Source organism: Anser cygnoides, chromosome 3, assembly GCF_040182565.1.
Source record: "Anser cygnoides isolate HZ-2024a breed goose chromosome 3, Taihu_goose_T2T_genome, whole genome shotgun sequence".
In the NCBI taxonomy this organism is placed as follows: Eukaryota; Metazoa; Chordata; class Aves; order Anseriformes; family Anatidae; genus Anser; species Anser cygnoides.
Window position 1 is genome coordinate 96,376,682 of NC_089875.1, and position 21,129 is coordinate 96,397,810.

Consider the following 21,129-nt stretch of genomic DNA (forward strand, 5'->3'; position numbering starts at 1 on the left):
CAGAGGTGATCCTTCCCTTCAGCTCAGCACTGGTGAGGCCACATCTGGAGTCCTGTGTCCAATTCTGGGCTCCCCAGCGCAGGAGAAACATGGAGCTCTTGGAGAGAGTCCAATGAAGGTCCCCTAAGATGATGGAGGGCCTGGAGCACCTCTCCTTTGAGGAAAGGCTGAGGGAGCTGGGACTGTTCCATCTAAAGGAGGCTCAAGGGGGAGACCTTACCAATGACTATAAATACCTGAAGGGAAGGTGCCAAGAGATGGAGCCAGGCTCTTTTCCGTGGTGGCCAGTGCCAAGACAAGAGGCAGTGGGCATAAACTGGAACACAGGAGTTGCAGGCTGCACATCAGGAAGCAGTTCTTTGCTGTGTGGGTGATGGAGTTCTGGAACAGGTTGCCCAGGGAGGTTATGGAGTCTCTTTCTTTGGAGATATTCAAAGGCCACATGGTCATGGTCCTGGGCAACCTCCTATAGATGTCTCTGCTTGTGCAGGGGGTTGGACCAGATGACTTCCAGAGGTCCTTTCCAACCTCAACCCTTCTGTGACTCTGTGCTCCAGACAGTGGGGTGAGGCTGTGGTGCTGACACCTCAGAGCTCCCTGTGGGCATGGGGTGCTCCTGGAGAGCACGTGTATCAGCCACAGTGCAACGTGGCAGCTCCTCCTGTGCCAGGTATGCTGTGCTCACCGGAGATACCTCTGCCTTATGCAGCTGCCCCACCCTGGGCTAGGAGGAACGTCAGCTTACAGCAGGCGCTAGATGAATCAGCTAGGTGAATGGGGCTCCTCAGCAGGAATATGACTGCAGGAATATGACAGGGATTGTGTTCAGAGCCCTGCTGCCATCACTGAGAGGCCTTTCCTGGATGTGCTTTTGAGGACCTGAACCGTATGGCTCCAACATTATCACTGCAGTTGGTCATCCATGAGGTTAGGAGATGTTGCTGTCTAGTTCTAGGCAACAGGGAACTGGAGCGGCAGGTTAGAATTATTTCCTGTCTAGGCATAAGTGAATTTTTAAATTTCAGGTGTGCACCAGCTTCAGTACTTCCCAACGCTGCCAAGGGCTGGGCAGGGAGCTGAGCTGTGAATCAGTTGCCAGCAGGCAGGGAGTCTCCCCTCCTTGGGGCTGAGAGCACTTCATGGCAAGTGAGAAGTGTTTTGTTTGGGCTGCTGATAGCAGTCTACATTTTTTTCCTCCCAGCTGAGGATCCCGGCACCTTTTGGTAGAAATCATTTAAGATTCATGTCGCAGAAATGCAGGAAATGATGCATGGATTTACCATGGCTCCCTGCTTCCACCACAGTGCATGGGAAAAGCAGGGTAAGCCTGACATTTCCCTGGCATGACTAACTTCCCTCTGCAGCATCTCAGATGCATTCAGCAGGCTGATGTGCTGCAGCTGGGCAAGCTGGATTCCTTCTCCTCCCTGCCCAGCGCGCACCCACAGCCATGCCGGCACTGCTCTTCTTTCCATGAGGAGCCTGCGGACGTGGGCAGTGTGCATGTGCCAGATCACGCACACGAGTTAGTTATACTTTGGAAGAATATATAGAGCTTCCATTTTAAAACATCCTGTATGTGATTAAAACCCTGGTACATTAATGGGGCTCCTGGCTGGCTTCAAGAACTGCCTCAGAGCTCCACTGCGGGTCCTGGGTTTTGTTTTTCATGTTGTTCTTCTGTGTGAATGTTTTTACACAGAAAGACCAAACATAATTATCAAACTAAATAGTCAGTTTTAATACTGAACTATATGATGTTTGTTGATTATATGCTTTTATTTAAATGTATCAGCTTTCAGGCTGTTTTTTGAACCTCCACAGCTTTCTTTGAATGTGATCAGGTTCATTAGGAAAAGTTACACGTAAGCCCAAGAGACTCAAGAAAATTCTGTATGTCTCATCTGTTATGTAATTGGCCTTTTATAGCTTAATTTTTCATTGAAGACGTGTGTTATTTGCTTCAGTATATTGTGTTGGAAGAAATCTGACTTCAGGCAGTTTAAAAAGTACGTGATGTTTCTTTCATACCATCTCATCATACGTAGCAAAAACCTGTAAACCAGACTTCAAAGTTGAAGCTGACTTTAATCAGCACATACTGCCCAGATTTTCCCAAAGATACTGCTGTGTACACACTTGAATCTTGGTCTTGCATATCTAGACGCTAGAATGTGCTTTAGGTAAATGCTCTTGATTTGTGTTTTCATTTTCTTGTGTATGTGCCTGTCTCCCAGGACGAAGAAATACTCATTTTGTAGAACTGTACCTTCTTGTTAAGATACATAGAAACAGTTGGCGTCTGTAGAGAATGAACTATACTCCTATTTCATTATGAGTTGTATATCAGATTGGAGCTAATCATCTAAATTATAGACCTACATTATACTTTGAAGATACGTGTGTTATAAAGCAAATGAAATTCTAATGAAAAGTCACCAGGAGTGACATCAAAGTACCAAGCTGCTTTTTTTGACCTCAGACAGACCTGAGCCACTGGTGCACAAAAACTGCAGGCAATTTCTGTTATAAAGTGTCTGAAAGTAGAAGAAGTTAAGAAACAGCAAAAATAATAGCTGAATTATATAAAATTTATACTCCATAGCACCTATGGACACTTTGTTAGTGGTAGCTACCAGTACTCAGAAAACACTGACATGGTTACAGACCAGTTCATATTACTTTCTAAGAAAAAAAATGAAGTACAGAGGTTGGAAAAAAAGATTTAATGTCAGGCACACACCATATTTGTAAAAATGCATGCATTCCTTTCTATATTTTATGTTTTTAAGTTCTAGTCTCAGGTGTTGGGTTTGTTCCAGCAAATAAATTGGGTCCAGACCATGCTGTCTGACCCAATGGTGCATCGTACAACATGGTTACAAATTCTCTCCACTACACCCACACAGGGAGCAACCTCCTGAGAGCAGTCCTAGAATCATAGGATCACAGAATATCCTGAGTTGGGACTCAAGAATCATTGAGTCCAGCTCCTGGTTCCAGACAGGACCACTTAAAAATTGAACCCTGTGTCTGAGAGCGTTGTCCAAACACTTTTGAGCTCTGAGAGGTTTGTTGCTGTGCCCACTGCCCTGGGGAGCCTGTCCCAGTGCCCGACCACCCTCTGGGTGCAGAACCTTTCCCTAACACCCAGCCTGACCCTCCCCTGTCCCAGCTCCATGCCGTTCCCTCGGGTCCTGTCGCTGTCCCCAGAGAGCAGAGCTCAGCGCCTGCCCCTCCGCTCCCCTCGTGAGGGAGCTGCAGGCCGCCATGAGGCCTCCCCTCAGCCTGCTCTGCTCTGGGCTGAACAAACCCAGGGACCTCAGCTGCTCCTTGTAGGTCTTCCCTTCTAGACTCTTCCCCACCTGTAGTTCTCCTTTGGACACTAATAGTTTTATGTCCTTCTTATATCGTGACACCCAAAACTGCACACAGTACTGGAGGTGAGGCTGCACCAGAGCAGTGTGGGACAGTCACTTCCCTCCACCAGCTAGTGGTGCTGTGCCTGATACACCCCAGGACATGACTGTCCCTGTTGGCTGCCAGGTCACACTGCTGGCTCATATTCGACTTGCTGTTGACCAGAACCCCCAGAACTGTATGTGTAGTCAGGGTTGCCCCATTCCGGGTGCAGAATCTGGCGCTTGCTCTTGTTGAACTTAATATTGCTGGTGATTGCCCAGCTCTCTAATTTGTCAAGATCTCTCTGCAAGGCCTCTCTACCTTTGATGGGGTCAACCCCTCCTCCCAGTTTGGTGTCATCCGCAAACTTACTCAGTATACCTTCAAGTCCTACAGCCAAGTCATTTATGAAAGTATTAAAGAGAACTGATCCTAAAATGGAGTCCTGGGTCAGTGTTGTCCCTTGAACTGTGCCCAAGTATTGCCCGGGAGAATGCATGTTGGCACAGGCCAGGGTCATGCTGCGGGAAGGACCAGGAATTCAAGAGTCACAGGCCCTTGATCTGGCCTTCTTTATGCTCTTAGTGCAGACATGTCCAGTTATGTCTGCATTTTTGCTCTTAAATGAGTTTCAACAACCATACAAAATGAAAAGATACTGATTAGGAAAAAGATAGGGATAAACTGAATTCTTAAAACTTGGTGATTAGGGCAGGCAGCAATTCTGATGAACAGGCTTGCAGCACACACGTAAAGGGTTTGAGACAATAAAAAAGCAAGGTTATTTCATATAATTTTATACAAAGACCTCATTCATACAGTTGTCTACAAATTTTGCCACAACATAACAGGTAAGTATTAGATAAGCTCCAAGAGAAGGAAAGCAGTGATGTGTAGTTTAAAGAGATGCAGTTTGAGCACAAGTTAGAAGAAAAATGTTTTTTACTCCTTTTTTGTAGAGAAATGCAAGGATCTGATTGAAAGGGACCTTTGGTAATGGTAAACTTTATGCAAGATCTTAATCATAGAATCATAGAATAACAGAGTTGGAAGGGACACACAGGGATCATCGAGTCCAACTCCTGTGTCCCCAGAGGACCACCCAAAAAACCCCACCCTGTGCCTATGCTTCTAAGTTGCATGTGATTTAGAGAGAGTGAAGAGGAAATGGTTATTATCCCAAAATGAAAAAAGGAACAGAGGCTAACAATGATTGCTGCATAGACAGAGATCGCAACAGATACTTCTTGTGGAAGAAGCAGTAGTGGAAGAAGGAGGAATGCAAGCTGCACTGAACAGCATGTCGCAAAAAGAAGTAGCAGTGTGACTGCTCCATAAATGCTAAATAAAGTAAGAGGCTAATTTGGCATGATCACAGCAATTTTCTTTGGAAATAGTACAATAATAACTCTGTACTTTGAAAATTACGAAGTGGATGTTTATCAGTATGTGGCATAGCACAGAGTGAGCTAGATTCCTGTGTGTGAAACAACTGTTCTGGTTTAGGACAAGCTGTTTCAGCCTTACACAGGACAATATGACGTGTATGTATAGCTAAGTGAACACTAAGCCCCTGGACGGCAGCGCGTATGGCATCCCTCTGATGTTAAAACATGTTGCAGCAGATCAGGTACTGACATGAATACATTCCTTAAGGGGAGGGATAGTGCTACCTCAATTTGCAGTAACATGTTGAGCACCCTGGGGGAATAAATGTGAAAGAAACTAAATATTACACAGTATCAAGGCTGAAAATGCTAGGGGATATGTTTTAAATAAAGAGATTAGTTGCTTCTGCTCGTTTTGGCTTGCCATTTTGTAAAGTGTGATTTATTGTTACCCACCTTTAACAAAAAGAAAATGTCAGTTTGGTTGTGTTTGCCCCTCCACCATTGTTCAGAAATGTGCCTGCTACTGTTTTTAAGGGTTTTTGTTACATAGGAGAAACTAAGTTGGCATTAAGGCTTGGCAATTTGGGAAAAGATGAGCAGCATTTAGGATCATTAAAGATATGGACAAAGAGATGTTTGTTTAATGTTATTTTCCTGAGTATTCATGTGCACGTAGCTAATGGTTTTAGAAATACCAAGTAACCTCAGCTGCAATTTAATTGAAGGCACTCAGAAAAAAATTGGGAAGGCTACTGGTAGAAGTTGTATTAAAACAGTACTGGAAACTAGCCCGCAAATTTAACATCATGTGTTGTGGTGATGTTTAGCCTTCATGGGTACTAGATGGAAGACTTCCAGGCAGTTGAGTTGATTAACTGAGAATGACACTTAAAATGATCCCTCTATATGTTGTGCTGGATCCTACTGCGAAGAAGCAGCTGAAAGAAAGATAACAGTTTAATTTTTGCAGCAACTGAAAAAAAGTCATATCGGGATGAAGTCAAAGCTTTTTTCATATTTTGGCAAAATGGAAGTAAAGTGAAAAATAAAGTTTTGGATTGAAAAGACAGTATATGGTTCAGGTTTCATGTCTCTTACTCTTTGATCAGTAAAGACCAGGACAACTTAGGGCGTCAGAAGCCTTTGTCCAAAAGGGCATGGCATCTGAGCAGTGATGGTGTATGTGCTTACAATAAAAAAGGAGAGGTCTTGGTCTTCTGGCAATGCTTTTGACAAACTTGTGGCACATGGAGAAATGGTTGCTTCCAAGGCAGGATGGCACAAGGAGTCTCTGGAAAATCTCGGGTTTGAACTCACTGCGGTAAATCACCCTTCTTTCGTGTTGATAACTGTATTAATCCCATTGGCAAGCTAATGTGTCAGACAGTCACCGTCAGGGTCTGGAAGGAGTTTTCTCACCAAACAGGAGAGAAAAATCATTTGGTTGAGTTTCTTCATTGTCTTTTTGGTATTCAGACACGCCAAGGAAAAGTATGTGATTTATGGTTATTTCTGTAGATTGTACAGTGTGGGTTGAGGTTAAAAGCTATGAGCTTTTTCCTATTTAAATTTTATCATAGGCAAAAAATTGGCAAACTTGCTGTACCAGTATGGTTTCTGTAATGATGTTTATCTCATATTACGAAGAGAATGTAAAATCTGGCTTTAAAGATGGTGAAAAGAAGGAACAAGATCCTTTCTAGTTTCATTCATGCATATAGCAATCTTGAAACCTTCATCACAACCCTACTGCCAAGTTACGATCACGTTTTGTTAGGCATTTTGCTAAAGCTGAGCTCCACATTTAACTAATAGGAGTTTGATCTTACAATGCCTCAGTTGTGTCTTTATCTAGACCGATTGATATGACAAGTTACAGGTAACGTTTTGCTGTGCTAACAAAGGTGGGGCATGAGGCTTCAATTTTTTTCACGTTAAAAAATTTTTTTTAAACTCAGTGCTTGTCAAATTAAGGACATACACAATAGAATGAATAGTCTGAATTATCTGCATGTATTGTTAGGGAGACTAAGTAAATAAGGAAAAACAGCCCTCACATGCCCTTTTTTTGGTGCAGTTAAAACATTCTTTTCCAATTAGAAGTTTTAATAGACCACGCTGGGATATCTGTGGAATAGACAGGAAATGTATTGGTGGCGTCCCTTTATTACAGTACTTGCAGGTCACCATCAGTTGAAATTTTATTTTTTATTTTTTGGAATTATTCAACATACCTGAAAATTTAGAGCAAAAATTAAGAAAAAGATACACAAATGAGGGTGGAACAGTCCAGATCACGTGAGAATTTTACAACTCTTGAGGGCATAAAAAGACATGATTGTTCATCTTTAGAGGCATTGAATGAAATCTGTAGGGGCACATAAAATAATGAATGGTACAGGCATTCCTGCCATGACAACAGAAGAGAAGACAAAAAGAAAAAAAAGCATGCAAGTCATAATGATTATGTGAATAAGTTAGCACAGTATATCATTGAGTCCTAGGGATCTTGTAAAGTCTATGGTTAAAGAGCCATTTGTTAGTCTTGCATTTGAGATGACATGAAGTACTGTCTATATTTCCCCCCAAAACATGATATTTCTGATAAGTAATAGAATATTTATGTAAATCACTTCAAAATGTCTGTGTGAATTGACCAATATCAAAGGATTTTATGGAGTACTTTTCACCTGCTTTCACCTTTAGACTTCCAGTAAAGTGCTAAAAGATGAGCTACTAGATAAGACGTATCATGCATCTATTTAATTTTGGTGGTAAATGTTTGGTAGCCTTTTTGACTTTGTTTCATTAATTGAATGAGAAATTAATTCTTCAAGAAGTCATAAGCAAATCTTCAACAGTCATTGTTATGAAGTCTCTGAGAGCTGCTCTCTGCATTTCAAATGTATAGCCATGCTTTTTATTTCTTATGTTTCTGAGATGTGTCAGTCTCAAAACATGCATGCTTAGTGAGGTGTAACATTTCATGAGGGCTTTGCAACTATCTGAACTTCTACTCAGTACAGTCAATGGAGTATACGGATGGATTTGGATCCCTCTAAGTAATACTCAGATACTGGATAGCTTGCTAGGTAGGTTGTACTGGATGTGTTGATCGCTGACTGTAATGAAATGTGTATGCACACTGGCAGGTAGACACCTGAGTTTAGGTGTCTGGATCTGGAGCTGAATCCCATTCCTTGTCACCTTCCTCATCTGCATATACGTATAAGGGAGATCTTGGGGTCTCTTAGGCAAGTATAAAAGCTGGGTACCTTCAAATCCTTCTCTTTTTTTGTCATGTCTGGGTGAATTTGTTAAACTTAATAAGAACCAAAACCTGTCCCCATAAACATTATGTTCTACAGTTACTTATCTTGTGAATGTTCAAGGCTGATTACTGATGATAAGACCTGGCTGTACATTATTGTGCACAAGCCTTTCTTTCTGGGCAACTCCACCCCATAGTGTTGTAAGTAGAGATTAAAAGCCCTGCCTGTCCTCTCACCGCCTATTTGCTCTGAAGGATAGATGCAGCCAGTTCTTCGTTTAGATACTCCATCACACTTGGCTCCCTGTTGTATCTTTCATGTTCCGTTTTCTAGCTAACCTAAGGAATAGGAAGGAGTTACTATAAGTAATAAATGTATTTTGCTTCATCATCTCATCTGTGGAGTTCCTGGGAAAGTAACAGATGTGTTAAGAGAGAGAGAGTTAAAATTTCATTTGTTTTACGTAGACATTACTTATCTTCTAATTCCTTTGTTTGCTACCTTTCTGCTATGAATCAAAATCTCTAGATAATATATTTCTTTGGTTCCTTCTAAAACATGTGGTGAATCCTGACTGAGAAGTCTCTCTATTCTTAAGGGCTTTTTTAAATGGCTGTGTATTCTGGTGTGGTCTTTGTTTCAGTAGTTCTCCCAACCCTGAAAAAAGCATGCCTTTTTCTGGTATGTGTCCCTTTCAAATGTCTGTGAACAATGAAACAAAGAATCTGTTTACTTTTATAGACATTTTCTAATTACAGCAATGGAGAAGCTAACTAGGCTACAGAAACACATGCATCTGTACTCTGCATCTTCAGTCCTGTTTTCTCTGTGAGTTCAGCTTGGAACTTACTGTGGTAATTTTTACGCTCAGTAAGCCAGGAAAGAAACATCCTTTAACACTGAGCATTACTCAGACACCATCCAAATTTTTGAGCAAAGCAAAGTTGTGCAGATTAAACAGTTTAGATTGTTCATGTAAATAACTCCAGGATGGTCAGAAATCCTTTTAAACTCATTAACCATATTTTCGTGTAGAATATTGCTCAGATGTATATTTATAGTAATAAAGTTAAACGTTTTAATTGGGAAAGTGTCATCAGGGAACAGTGAAGAGGAGGATGTAGTTTTTTCATCATTGACTGGGAAAATAAAAGTTCAGCCAATTATCTTTTTCCAGTTTGAAATATCAGATCTCATTCAAATCTGACCTTTTGGTTTAACGGACAAATTCTGTAGTTTCTAGTTTGGATCTTGAACTGTTTTACTTGGTACTAAGCTCTGACTATGGGAAAATCTGTGTGTCCAACTTCCCTTATGATGCATAACTCTTTCATTTCAAGGAGCATTTGCAGAGTAGAAAGCTTGAATATGATACATGTAGCTCTTTCGTTAAAAAACAAACCCTGTTTTTTATGCTCTTATGCAAATAATGATCGCTTGCTTATCTTTGTGGTGCTATATAATGTTTTCTGGAATTGTTTGGAATTTGGTCAGTTTCCTAGTTGAAGTGGCATTAACCACACCTTTGTTTCCTCAGTTCTAATACAAATTAAGTCTAATTTCTAACACCTACTCTAAGACCTGGAACGGCAGACACCAAACATTTTATGAGTTAAATGATTAGTGACTCACTGCTTGGAAAGCAAACACCTTGACTTAGGTGGGGCCGTAGCAGGAGCATCTCTTTTGCATGGAATGTTCCAAGTCTCCTTGTGTTTGGGATGTTTATGTGTGCTTTTGGATGGCAAGGCCCCAGCTGCTGAAAAATCTGCCATAAGATGACTCACAATATTATGACAGAAGTTAGAGTCACTGTCTTTTACTTGAAAAGGATTTAATTTGTTCTAAACTGTGTATAAAACCACCTAATAGGGCTATGCAAATTAATATAAAATTCAGTTATGATAAATGACAAATAACAGTCATCTACAAACCTTGCTTGTTTTCTCTTTTGCCTTAAAAATTAAAATGTTTTCCATGATGGGTGATGCTGTTAAATCTAGTATTTACCTCGATTAACACAACTAAATTAATACAATTAAATTGCATTAGGTTACTCGCCATACCTGCAATTAATGCAGTTTGCAGTATTTCAGAATTCACCTGAGACATGAAGTATTGAAGATACTGGAAAATATTTGTGAGGCTTCCTCATGCAGCACCACAGAGCACAGCAGTGCTGTGCACAACCTGTGCTCAGTAACGCTGATCCTTCAGAGGAGGATGGGCATCGGCGATCACGGCACTGAGATCCCTGCGAGCATGCTCAAAGGCAAATTCCCAGGCACTGAGTTAGTGGGCACAGCTCTCTGCAGGCTTCCAGCAGAAAAAAAAAAGCAATTGTTGGTATTTAAAATCATGAGAAAACACTCTTAAACAAAATGAACAACGTGGCAGTTCTTGATTTCATAAGCCCTGATTTTGGATGAGTTTTTAGTGGTTAAGAAAAAGTCTTTTACCGAGAGGTCAAAACAAAACAAAACAAAACAAAAAAGAGGTACCCTCCTCTTTTTCTGTATGCTTTGCACTTTGCCAAGTACCAGGTGTTTTTGCATTTAAGTCATACCCGTCCTTTCCTTTTTATATGCCATCAGTGGGCTTCTTCCCAACCAGCTGTTGAGCCTTGTTTCTGCTTCACAAAACTCAAGGCAAACACTACTAAGACACAGAGAAATGCTGTCTTGTGTAGTATTTTCTGGTAGATCAAGACTTGAGACAAATATAGACTAGTAAATCTAGGTCAGAATGCTCTGTGGTAAGTATATAATTAACTGGAAATAGTGCGGTATCCAGTGCAAGTTTCCATTGTTTCTTAAGGGGAACTTGAATAACTCTGGCTGGTGCGATCTGCAGGGATGGGAAAGCGTTTGAAACAGGAGGCATCTCACAGAGGATGCTGTTGTTAAGTTTGGGGTGAAGCCACAGCAGCTACCCAGAATGATGTCTTAACACAACCGATGACAGTTGTTTTTTTCTTGATTTTTTTTTTAACCTGTGTCACTGCGAGAAAAACCTTACCTCTCATTCATCTAATTTAAAGCTTTATTCCAAAGGAGATTCTGATGTCAGAGCGCTTGCAGTTTGCAGCTTGTTTTCTGGGAATAGACGAGGCTTTTTCAGCAACTTGTCCTTTCTTGTTCTGAGAGTTGGCAATTGAACAGGCAGCATAAATGACGCCTGGGCCATTGCTACCAAGCGTGAAACCAATGTGAAGAAAGCAGGTGAAAAAAATAACGAAGGCAACAGTGTGTGTTTACAGAAACCTGCTTACCTCATAAAAACTATGTTGTGAAAGCAACCTTTATTATTCGTACCATCTCTGTTAGTGTTGCTGAAATAGGAGACTGGACCCCTCCATTTCCTTTTCTACTGTTGTCTTTAATTTCTCCTGGCATCTCGGTACTGCTAAGTTTAACAGACAATAACGTTTTCATGGCATTGTTTTCACTGCAATGAAATTCAGAGAATAATGGCATGAGCTTGATCGTGCTCCCACTAAGCATATTGAAAGCGGAAACTCCCGCTGGTTTAGAAGGATTATATTTCTTTTTACACCGCTTAAGTTTTATTATTAATTAAACATTCTTTCAAAAAAGAATAGGTGCAGTTTTAGTATCTGTCTTACAGACCTGTCTTCTACAGAGCACAAGGACAGCAGTGATTCTAAATATGTGGAAAGAAATTTCTACTTACAGTACCCTTATAGTTAATTTAAAGACAAGCTTGTATCGATTTTTCTAAAGCTAATGCCATTTGGGGATCGAGGCAATCTGGGGTATTGACAAATGAAATGTAATTGTTAGTTTTGAAAAATGTAATTATTTTAACAGGATTATTTCTCTCTCTTGTTTTGCAATTTTTTTAAGATTCTGCTAGGTAAAACTAAGAAAATAGTTATTTATTACTAAAGTTTATATATATATATATATTTCTTTTGTTTGGGGGTTTTGTTGTTGGTTTTATTTTCCCCCAATGTGGGTCTGGTTTTCAGTAGCTTAGAATTTTAGTAACAAAGTTTTCAGGGCCTTGTGACTGTTTGGCTTAAGTGGGATGAGTTTTGTGCTCAGTGTGTTTCAAAAATCCCCTTTTCCTTTTACTTGATGTGGCTAACAGGATTGCAGCTAGTGCAGAAGGCAGACAGTACCACTGTCTGCACTGAGAACTGCAAGATCTAAAAACCTGGCATCGCATAGCAAACCTAAAGGATAGTATTAATATTTAATTAATTTAATTTGAATTTTGCATCAATTTAAAATATTAAAGTAGTGATGTTGGTATAGGATAATATTTACAGACCTTGAAACTGTGTATAGGTGGGTTTTGCTTAGGACAAGTATCCCATTAAAACAAAAGTGTTGCGGCTGGCAGTAGAGTTCAGATGGAGGAAGGTGGGAAGGTGCTAGCGCGTGGGGCTGAGGGTTGTCCACAAGAGAGCTGGCAGCAACATTTATCTGAAAGCAGGACTTCGGTGAAGTTTGAACAGGACTTCATCAAAGCCCGGTAAGAATACTTGCCGCCAGGTTAAAGTGATGTTACTGTGACTGAGCTAATTTCCGTATGGATTCTGACCAGAAACGTGCGCTGAAGAGTTTGGTGCAGAACGCCTATAATCTTGTAAAGGCAGGAGAATTGAACTTCTACATATAGATGGGTCCTAAGAGAAAAGTGAGCTTAACCTCCTCAAGAGCAGTGGAAAGGACAAGGCAAGACAGTACAATGCATATGAATAAATAAGAACATAAGGGATACATAAAAAGGGTGGTTAGAAAGGTCAGCTGGTAGATGGAAGGAAGAACTGACAATATTGTAGTTGTCTGCTGCGTGTGTTTATCAATTAGCTCTGACCTCAGCTCGTTCACATATTTTTAATGAAATCCTTTTTTGATGAAAACTGTGTTACTGTATCCTTCCATGGTTTTGGATTGAATTACTAATGCTGCACTGATTTAAAACTGGAAAAGAGTTGTAATCAAGTATTACTGTTTTTGTTTGGCAGGCCGGACCTGATAGACATGAATACCGTTGCTGTTCAAAGCAACCTTGCAAATTTAGAACATGCTTTTTTTGTAGCAGAAAAACTCGGTGTTGCCAGACTTCTGGATCCTGAAGGTAAGATAGCTGCAAAGGACTTTGTTGCTAAAACCCTAGCAGTAAAATAAAGTCCAAACTGCTGGTTGTTGCACATTTGTGGGCATCTTTACAACTATGTTGTAAAGTACTGTTCTGTCTTGCTCTTCTAGATGTTGATGTTTCCTCACCTGATGAGAAATCAGTAATAACTTATGTGTCATCACTTTATGATGCATTTCCCAAAGTACCAGAAGGTGGTGAAGGCATTGGTGCAAATGTAAGTAGGAGAAAAATACTTGTGCAGTGTGCCAACATCATAAATGATTCTTGGTTCAGCTCTAGAATGATAGCTGGATCTTTCATAGTCCAAGTTCTTACTTTCCACTCCTACATTTAGACCTAAGTTGTGCCTCTCTGATTCTTATAAATTTGAAAACAACAAAAAAATATGTTTTCTGTGGAAGTATTTGGGACTAACATGGAATAGTACAAATGAGGCATTTGGAAACTTTAGGTGAGGTGTAATGAGCACGTACATGTTTCAGAATTACGGGGTTTAGAAATCTCTGTTCTATGTGTTTGAAGTCCTCAGACTTCAAAGGTTAAACAAAGTGGAGTTCTTGGATGATTTTCTTCTGATCTGTAATCTGTGTTGTGCTTTGGTAGGATGTTGAAGTCAAATGGGTTGAGTATCAGAATATGGTGAACTACCTCATGCAGTGGATCAGACACCATGTTACAATAATGTCTGACAGAACGTTTCCCAACAATCCTGTGGAGTTGAAGGTAAGATATAGCGTCTTAGACTCCTTATTGGAATGGCACTTTATCATACTTACTTAAAGCATGCTTGAACAAATGAAGTGCCTGTTGATTTATACAATCAAATCAGCTGTAGAACAGTATCATCATAGCAATATAGTTCTTTATTAAGTAGTTTTTAGGTGACCTTTGCAGGATTTCTGAAATGCAATGTTAAAAATGTTAGAGATGGGATAGGCTGGGTCTATAGATAGATTTTATAACCCTTCTTAAGATGTCCTTAGATAGTTTTGTAAGCTAGATTTAATTTTTTTTTGAATAAGAGAGGAAAAATGGTATCATGTTGAAGTTCACTTGTCTGAAGCTCACTTGAAAATCTACTCCCTAAACTTTTCAAAGGACAATAAAAGCATTGTTAATATGTGAACGATCAAAAGCAAATCTTTAGGTTGTCACAGATCATTTTCACAAAACTTATGTAGAACAATATTAGAACATAAGCTTATAAAGAATCTTATGAAATAACCTTATAAAGAGGGTTTAGGGAGTAAGGATATATTCACTGTAAGTAAAAGTTGATTTTTTTTTTGTTTGTTTCTGTAGGCACTTTATAATCAATATTTACAGTTTAAAGAAACAGAAATTCCACCAAAGGAGATAGATAAATCAAAAATTAAACGTCTATATAAACTGCTGGAGGTAAGTTTAAACATGCATTGAAATACATAGAAAAGTTCCCTTTTGAAGGCTTAAAATAACAAGTATGTATGAATTTTTAAGGTCTGGATAGAATTTGGACGCATCAAACTTCCTCAAGGCTATCATCCAAATGATATAGAAAAAGAATGGGGAAAGCTTATTATTGCGATGCTGGAAAGAGAGAAGACCCTTCGGCCTGAAGTAGAGAGGTATGCTAGTGAACATCTGACAGGATTGGTTAATATATCTTCCGTTATTTTACCCTGTATTGAAAATCATGAATGTTTTATTCCATTGTAATATCCATGTTATTTTTCTATTTCTATTCCTGTTGAGTAATTCTGATTTTGTTCAAGCCTGAACTTCTCTATGTGTTTTGTAGAAGCGGGTCCAGATATACTTGGATGATCTCAGAAGGTCGTAGTGAATAAATAGTACATGTGCCTCAGATCGTCAAAGCACTTAATCACAAATATACTGTCCTCTTTGTACAAATGGTCAGGGCCAGGTTGATACTACTTCATTGTCTCGCTTGGACTCTATTTCATATAAGCAACACCCTCATTCTTTACATAAAATGTGTAATTCACTTGCACTGATTGTACTCAAAAACACACAAAGCGTTCAGACATGCAAAGTGCATAGTAGTCTTCCATGGCAGAGGAATGTGTGACGCTGTTTTGTACATCATTAATAACGTACCAAGCATGTTTAAAATCTTAATGCAGCCTTAGAGCATTTCTGCTTTTTAATGGTACCTCTTTTGAGTTCTGTGGCAGAAACAGAGGCTACCATTCATTAATTCAAAAAATCATTTTATTTAACCCTAAATTAAATGATTCTTTGGGCTCCTACCTGGCTCTGTGTTCATTCTGCTTAAATTTAAGCATCCAAAGGAGACACCTAAGATCTAAATCACGTTATAGAGAAATCTGGCACTGACGTTCGAGTGATAATAGGGTTTGGGCACCTGTAGTTAGGTGTGAAGAATCGAGACCACTGTGTAGTAAGTCCTCAGAAAGACAGATTTTAAGAAGAGATCTCAAAGACAGTTGGAGTTGATTAGATACGGATCATGCTCACAAAATATGTGTCTTCCTTACAAAAGCAGGAGCATGACTGAAATAGCAGATTCAATGGGAGGTACTGATTTACAGTATCCCTGTGGTAACTGCTATGAAAGAGATTCCTATAGAGGAATTCAAAGTTATCCCCACCGTGTGGATCAGAACACTGGAAAGCAGTGGTGGAAATACAGCCTGCTAGATCTTGTAGGCTAATCTGTTCTAACATGCCAATGCAAAGTTAGTGCCTGCCTTCACCAAAAGGAATTCTATTCATAATTGCAGAAAGCTGGATTATTTTAGTTGGGAGAGTATATAAATGACATTAGTTTATTTATTTACTAGTCAGATAGATGGAACACAGATAAATATAAATGCACATAAACTCCTTCCCATATTTCAGGATTGGTGAACACACTTAAAAATGACAGATTGTAAAGTGATAGTCAAGCAAAAATGTGACCTTAGCTAATAAAGAAATTTGGAGAGCCACTAAAACTTTACCTCCATGTCTGGTGAATACATCCGAAAGTATCAACAGAGACAAACAGCATGTGGCCAGACTGGTGGGTGGGATCGAAGTTAATACGATGTCAGTGAGGAGAGTGCCAGACTGAGTTCCAGTTTGCAAAACTATCAGGGTTTGAAATTGCCACAGGGGTGTGTCTGTGCCTTTGCCATGCTCTTCTGCTTGAACACAGTCATCTATGTTGTGGGTGAGCTTTTTAGGAGGTGCTAAAAGCAGGAGGTGAATTACTGAAGAAATTACCCAAACCCTCAAATCCAAGTTAAAATATAAACTTAAGGGCAGTGATCAGAGTTTTCTTATTTGTTTTGTGGTCAAAACAGTAAGAAGCAATTAGCTCTGAGTATGGAAGAAGTTAAAGGGAAATTTGCAGGAGGATGGATTAGTGGAACAGGGCAGTTAGTAAACATGCATACTTGGACAGTGGAGTAATGATGGTGGGTTGGATGGTGTACAGGTGTCTAAAATTAACTTGGTAAGAGCTGATTAACTGTGATATTCCTGCAGTTTTATTGTGCAGTTCCATTTGAAACAAAAGGAATCAGCCCAGCCTGAAGTTTATACACCATGCAGTGGAGCGTGGAGTTCTGACTTTGGTCCTTTTTCAAACTTTTCATTCAAGAGTCTGAGAAACACTTTAAAGACTTCTTTAAATTCTTATTTGGCTTATAGACATTTTGTGACACTTAAATAAAATATTTGGTGCGTCTGTTTCCTAGAGACGCCCTACTGTTACTGCCTAGTCTGTACTTGCAAAGCTTTAATGCAAGGTTAGGGAAGCCAAAAGTGAGGCAGCATACATAGCCCCAGGTAAAATACTTTGAAGAGCTGGCAGAATATTAATTACTGGGTTTTGAATATGCATTACTGAAGCCTATTTAAAGAAGGAGTGCTAGGTGTTTCAAAAGCCAGTAGTGAAATTTCATCCCTAGAAGCTGTACATTTTGTAGGAGTTTTATTTTTTCCATTTTTCAGCAAATGTAAACAGCCAGAAGGACTGTGGTCTGGATGTGAAAATGAACAGCACTAGTTACAGCTATCATAGCAGCGATTCGCTGTTTAGCAACAGTACTAGTGCTCGAACCAGCGTTGACTCTAATGAGAATTTTCTTTCTGTTAATTGTGGTCCCACATTGATTAAATCTTGTATAAGCTTTGGTAATGCCACCTTAGAAGGAAACAGGTAACTTGGCATATATATCTGTGCTCTGTGGTTGCTGGTTTTTGTTATTCTTTGTTTGTTTTGAAGTCATATATGTATAGTAAATATAAATAGCATTAATACTTATTTTTCCAAAATTCCATGGCATCACCTAGGTTGGAAATGCTGCAGCAGATTGCAAACAGAATTCAGCGGGACAGCCGGAGCTGTGAGGACAAACTGATACTTGCCCGGAATGCTCTGCAGTCTGTAAGTCAGTCAGTGATTTTACTTGTCTGTGTTCATGAACTTGCTGTAATGGGATGGCTACTTCAAATAAATAAATAAATAAATAAAAATCTTTAGGATTTTTAAGTGCATACTTAATAACTGATACTTCTGTTTTTGCTGTACTGTTATAATCAGTTTATTATTTCTGCAAGAAAATACCAAAATTACCTAGAGTGAGTTCTGTTAAATTTTTTCTTGGTAGTTAGATAAAGTTCTTTACAGTTGTTTTAAGTATAGAAAAAAAGTTTTAAAAAAATAGGTTTCTTACAGCTTATTTCTCTTTGGTCTAGCTGCAGGGCTTAACAGCTTTCTTTTGTTCATTCAGGACACCAAGCGATTAGAGTCAGGGCTTCAGTTCCAACATGAAGCAGAGATAGCTGGGTATCTTCTTGAATCTGAGAACCTTCTCCGCCAGCAAGTGATTGATGCCCAAATTCTTATTGATGGAAAATACTATCAGGCAGACCAGCTCGTGCAGAGGTACTTTACAATACATTTATATCAATAAATAAATCTCCCAAATATGGATACCCATTATGGACATAATTTTCAAATCTTCATGTCTGTGGATAAGCTTCGGTCTGTCACTTGGTACCCAAATAAAGGTTCCAGGTGGTTACATCGCCCACAAACTTTGTTGAAGATGAGGAACTGTTTGTGATCATCTGTGAAAATGAAGTAATTCACAAAAACACCATGACTTAAATGTTAAAGTTTCCTGCTATCTGAGTGTAAAGATGTTAGCTGGTTTTATTGCAGACAAAATGGTTTTAGAATTCACTAACTTTGGCTTTAAAAATGGAGGTGAGATTTCTCATGATAGCTGTAGGTATCTTAGCAGGTAGTAAGAGGGGTAGCATTAGCTTACGTGTGTCAGTGTGTACAGTCTTAGGAGAAAGATACGTTTAAGCAGCATAATTCAGTTTTATGAAGAAGTAGCTCTAAAGTTTGTCAGGATTCATTCTGGACGGGGTAAGATCAAGTACATAGCAGCTATTTAGCAGCAAACTGCAAGTAATTTTATCTACCACAACATGTAGTATCTTGTATAATTTCTGCTCAGGTGATTGTTCCCTGGTATTGTGTATGGTACGCCCTAATGCCCATACCATGCTGATTTTTTGTGTCATTACCTGACTTCTGCACCTACTATCTGTATTCATAGAAGTCAAAGCTGACATAGTCTATACTTTCTGATACAAATGCTTATTTATAAATATTTAAGTACAACTGAAGTATAGGAGATCATGTGAATTCATATTGCTGTTCAGTTCAGCGTGATGAAGCTATAATAAGCATTCAATGAAATCATTTTCTTTTATTTAAATTTTTTCTTTTATTTTAATAGGGTTGCAAAACTTCGTGATGAGCTGATGGCCATACGTACCGAATGTTCTTCCGTGTACAGCAAGGGACATGCACTGACAACAGAGCAGACAAAGCTGATGATATCAGGAATAACTGAAAGCTTAAACTCAGGATTTACAACAAACCTAACCCCTGAATTAAATGCTGCAATGACCCAAGGTTTAACACCTTCTTTGACTTCTTCCAGCTTGACATCTGGCCTCTCGTCAGGTCTTACTTCCAGGTTGACACCAGCCATCACTCCTGCTTACACACCTGGCATCCCACCACGGTTAATCCAAAGCTATGTGACAGGAGTAGACAGTGGGACTCTTCAAACACTCAAACTGATGCAAATCAGAAAACCTCTTATGAAATCAGCTTTTGTGGATCAGAATTTAACAGAAGAAGAGGTGAACATGAAATTTGTCCAGGACCTATTGAACTGGGTGGAAGAAATGCAGGTAACAATCTTCGTAGAAATGGTCTGCTTCTAATTGTTATATTTACTGCTTATAGATCATGGCTAATTTTTCCTTCTTCTTGGTAAGGTGCAACTTGATCGGGCAGAATGGGGTTCAGATTTACCAAGTGTTGAAAGCCATTTAGAAAATCACAAAAATGTCCACAAAGCTATTGAAGAATTTGAATCCAGCCTTAAAGAAGCTAAAATGAGTGAGGTATAGCTCCATATTCTTTATCTCTTCAGTTACTTTCTTACTGAATGACCCATAAAGTGCTGTAGAATTGTGTTTGGGTTTCACAGTCTTACTTATTTTTAGTTCTGATCTCTAAATGACGTATCATGAAATCAGGAGGTCTAATGGTTGAGAGTAACTTATCATGTCTGTTTTCTTGTCTTTTGACCTCATATACCAAATACAGATCCAAATGACTGCCCCTCTTAAACTCAGTTATGCAGAAAAATTGCACAAACTGGAGAGTCAGTATTCAAAACTCTTGGTAAGTTTCTCATATGTCTTTGAGGTTCAGCTTTTCCATATACATCATCTATGAAAAGAGATGAGTTTCAAATTCTGTTTTTTCCTAATCTTATTTGTTTTTCCTTTTTAATAAAGAACACTTCAAGAAATCAGGAGAGGCATCTAGATACTCTTCACAATTTTGTGTCTCGTGCTACTAGAGAGCTGATATGGCTGAATGAAAAAGAAGAGGAAGAGGTTGCGTATGATTGGAGTGAAAGAAACCCCAATATAACAAGAAAAAAGGAATACCATGCAGTATGTATTACTAGTATAGTCCAGAGGGAAAAATTCAGTCTTCTTTAATAATTCAACAGGTTTCTAAAATGTTTCTGTGTTTGTTTTTTTTTTTGTCTGGCAAAAGGAATTAATGAGAGAACTTGATCAGAAAGAAGAAGTAATTAAATCAGTACAAGAAATAGCAGAGCAATTGCTTCTTGAAAATCACCCAGCTAGGCTAACCATTGAGGTAAGTTAGTAAAAACAGCACACAAACAAGAAAACAATTTTGTGATTTAATAGACCATAGATTTTGGAGGAAAAGAAGGAAAGTGCTTGCTCATAGGAAGTTAAGCAACAAAACTCTGAATAATGGGGCCTTTATTTCCTCTTCAGTGTCTCTGTTTTAACTCCATCTTGCAGTTTCCAAAAAGCACAAACATTTCTGTAAAATTATGGCTATGTTTTGGACTGCTTATATAAAATCCCACTGAAGTCTAAAATTAAAATTTCAGAAGTGTATCTGTACAGACATTTCTCTTGCTGGGCATGCATGCAGCTTCTATAGTTATTGATGCAACCTGCACTGGTAGACTGAGGTCGCAGAACAGTCCTTACATGGTGTCTCTCCTGTTGGACTGAAAGGAGTTTCAGTAATGCATTTCCAGTCACTTATTGTATATATTGCTTCCTGATATGGTTTAGGGTTGGTTTTATAGCCTTCTTGTCAGTAAGTTACGAAATGTGTTTGGATATTAAAAATCTGACCAGGTGATGTGAATTACTGTGGGTTTCAACTAAGCTCTATACTGTTTACAGAAAATTTATTGTAGCTGTTGTAGGGACATAACAAGTTTCTACAGGAAAATGTTGAATACTTTTCCCTACAGATTTTCAAGAAAAGAATAAATGCAGACAGTGGGTGGTAAAAATGGAAAGAATAAAAAACAGTGTTATTATAT

The 21,129-nt window shown here is 39.1% G+C and overlaps 1 protein-coding gene across 24 annotated transcripts in view; it reads left to right on the forward strand.

Annotated features, from left to right (window-relative positions):
- The window catches only part of DST (dystonin), a 298,953-nt gene that overhangs the window by 138,747 nt on the left and 139,077 nt on the right, over positions 1-21,129 (forward strand). For 22 of the 24 annotated variants that reach the window (XM_066994752.1, XM_066994757.1, XM_066994753.1 and 19 more), the window contains 12 exons: positions 13,062-13,174; positions 13,306-13,412; positions 13,802-13,921; positions 14,501-14,596; positions 14,678-14,805; positions 17,504-17,597; positions 17,944-18,098; positions 18,967-19,429; positions 19,517-19,645; positions 19,851-19,928; positions 20,045-20,206; positions 20,313-20,417. In XM_066994752.1, coding sequence (XP_066850853.1) covers positions 13,062-13,174; positions 13,306-13,412; positions 13,802-13,921; positions 14,501-14,596; positions 14,678-14,805; positions 17,504-17,597; positions 17,944-18,098; positions 18,967-19,429; positions 19,517-19,645; positions 19,851-19,928; positions 20,045-20,206; positions 20,313-20,417 — 1,750 coding nt within the window. The other 2 variants (XM_048078814.2, XM_066994764.1) reach the window with 2 other exon arrangements.